The sequence below is a fragment of the Cyprinodon variegatus genome, unplaced genomic scaffold, assembly GCF_000732505.1.
Source record: "Cyprinodon variegatus isolate N-32 unplaced genomic scaffold, C_variegatus-1.0 Scaffold1365, whole genome shotgun sequence".
NCBI classification, from domain to species: Eukaryota; Metazoa; Chordata; class Actinopteri; order Cyprinodontiformes; family Cyprinodontidae; genus Cyprinodon; species Cyprinodon variegatus.
In genome coordinates this window covers 155,217-156,916 of record NW_015151818.1, presented here as the reverse complement: position 1 = coordinate 156,916, position 1,700 = coordinate 155,217, and the positions used below count along the sequence as shown (strand labels likewise).

The following is a 1,700-nucleotide window of genomic DNA, read 5'->3' as shown; positions in this document are numbered from 1 at the left end:
CGATCAAGGCTCATCTTCTTATTCTAGGCGTGAAACTGCACGCTTTGATTTTTGTTGACAACAACTATGCGTCGTTTAACATACGTCACGCACTCTGTTGCTCTGATTGGTTGTAGGTCTATCCAATTGAGTGCAGAGGCATTTTTTTCCCTGGTTCGTTGGAAACACGCCCCATAATCACAGCTCTATGGAACAGCATCAGACTCATTCTGACTAGAATTGAGTCGGACTACGTCAGGCTAGATCTAAGCAGCAGAACCTGAAGAGTCTGAGGCGTCCTGAATGCTGCAGCTCTGTCTGATCGCATCTTTAAAACAAAATACTCTGAGCCACGTTTTTCTGGATGAATACCAAGTATTATTCTCCCTAAATCACTGATTCTTTCTGCAGATGTGGACCGCAGCTCGCCGGCAGACGGCGGCTCGCCTCCAGGCGGCGGCGGCGGCGGTTTGGACCCAGCGGTTCCTCCTCAGCTGGCAGGCTGCTCTGCACACATGCTGGGGCTCCACCCTCTAACCCCGACTGTCCTGCTAAACTTCCTCCAGGTAAGAAGTTTCCGTTTTCTTCCTGCTGGGATCAGATGAAGTTTTCCTCACAGTGACGCCATGTTGACGATGCGTCCCGCTGCAGCTGGAGTCCTGCTCTGAAACGTTTCTCAGCATCCTATCAGAGAGCTGGAGGAGAAATCAGCCTCTTCTCTATTCCAACCTGGAGCTCCTGCTCTCCATGGCGGCCCCCCCATCCCGCCCCCAGGTGCAGATGGAGCTGAGGCCCCCAGAAGCCGACCTCCACCTTAATCACACCATCAGGTCCAGTGAGTCACCGTCGTGCTTCAGACCCTCCAGACTCAGCCGACGGAGACGCGCCGCTTCATCGCCAGCTGCCAAACCAGCTTCAGATTCAACCTACAGACCTCAGAGAGCGCCGACGCTCGGCTGGACTCGCTCTGAAGCGCGGAGCTCATGGGAGCGGCGTGCAGCCGAGGCGCTGATGGGCGCTCTGGAGAGCCTGGCAGATTTCTATGACCTCATGTCGAACATTGATGCGCTGCTCAGTCCGTCTGCATCACAGCCGCCGGCCGCCGCCGCTTTCCTTTGGACGGGAGCGGCTTTAAAGGATGGCATGACGGATGAGCCGCGGGAGGAGGAGGAGGGGGGGAGAAGGAAGCCGGAGGCGCTTCAGGAGATCCAGGCTGCAGCTGAAGGTCTGGGGGGTCGGCGCTGCTGGCGGAGGCTCGCCGAGGCGTGGAGCGAAGCGCACGGCTGGAGAGCAAACCTGAGCGGCGAGCAGTGGGGCGGGCTGCAGGACAGGCTGTTGCTAAGCAACCGCCCTAAACAACGTAACTTGTGCTTTACAGCTCAGCCTCCAGGTGGATCAAGGTGAGCCTGCAGGAGCCAATCAGCTTCCTGATTGATCTATTGATCTATTTACAGTCGAGGCAGCGTTTCCTGTCATCATCTAACTTCTCCCCCCCCCCAGCGTGTCCCAGAGGCTCGCCGTCGCTCGGTCGGCTCTCAGCCTGCTGGGGAACAGGCGCGCCGTCTGCATCGACTACCTGCCGCTTGTCCGCCGCTCCGGGCGCCTCAGAGGGGAGCAGTGGAGGTCAGCCTGACGCCAAACTAACGGTTTCTACGTCTTTAAGCCGCCAGCAGGACGCCGCTTCAATCTGACTCTCATTCCTTTTCATTCCAGTGCTGGAA

The 1,700-nt window shown here is 57.5% G+C and overlaps 1 protein-coding gene across 1 annotated transcript in view; it reads left to right on the top strand.

Annotated features, from left to right (window-relative positions):
- Nucleotides 1-1,694, top strand: part of atad5 (ATPase family, AAA domain containing 5) — a gene marked incomplete at its 5' end in the record, with an annotated part of 10,389 nt that extends 8,695 nt beyond the window's left edge. Inside the window, 3 exons of the mRNA XM_015402549.1 lie at nucleotides 391-545; nucleotides 631-1,379; nucleotides 1,480-1,694. Of these exons, the coding sequence (XP_015258035.1) occupies nucleotides 391-545; nucleotides 631-1,379; nucleotides 1,480-1,612 (1,037 nt within the window). The remainder of the gene's footprint in view (nucleotides 1-390; nucleotides 546-630; nucleotides 1,380-1,479) is intronic.
- Nucleotides 1,695-1,700: the final 6 nt, after the last annotated feature.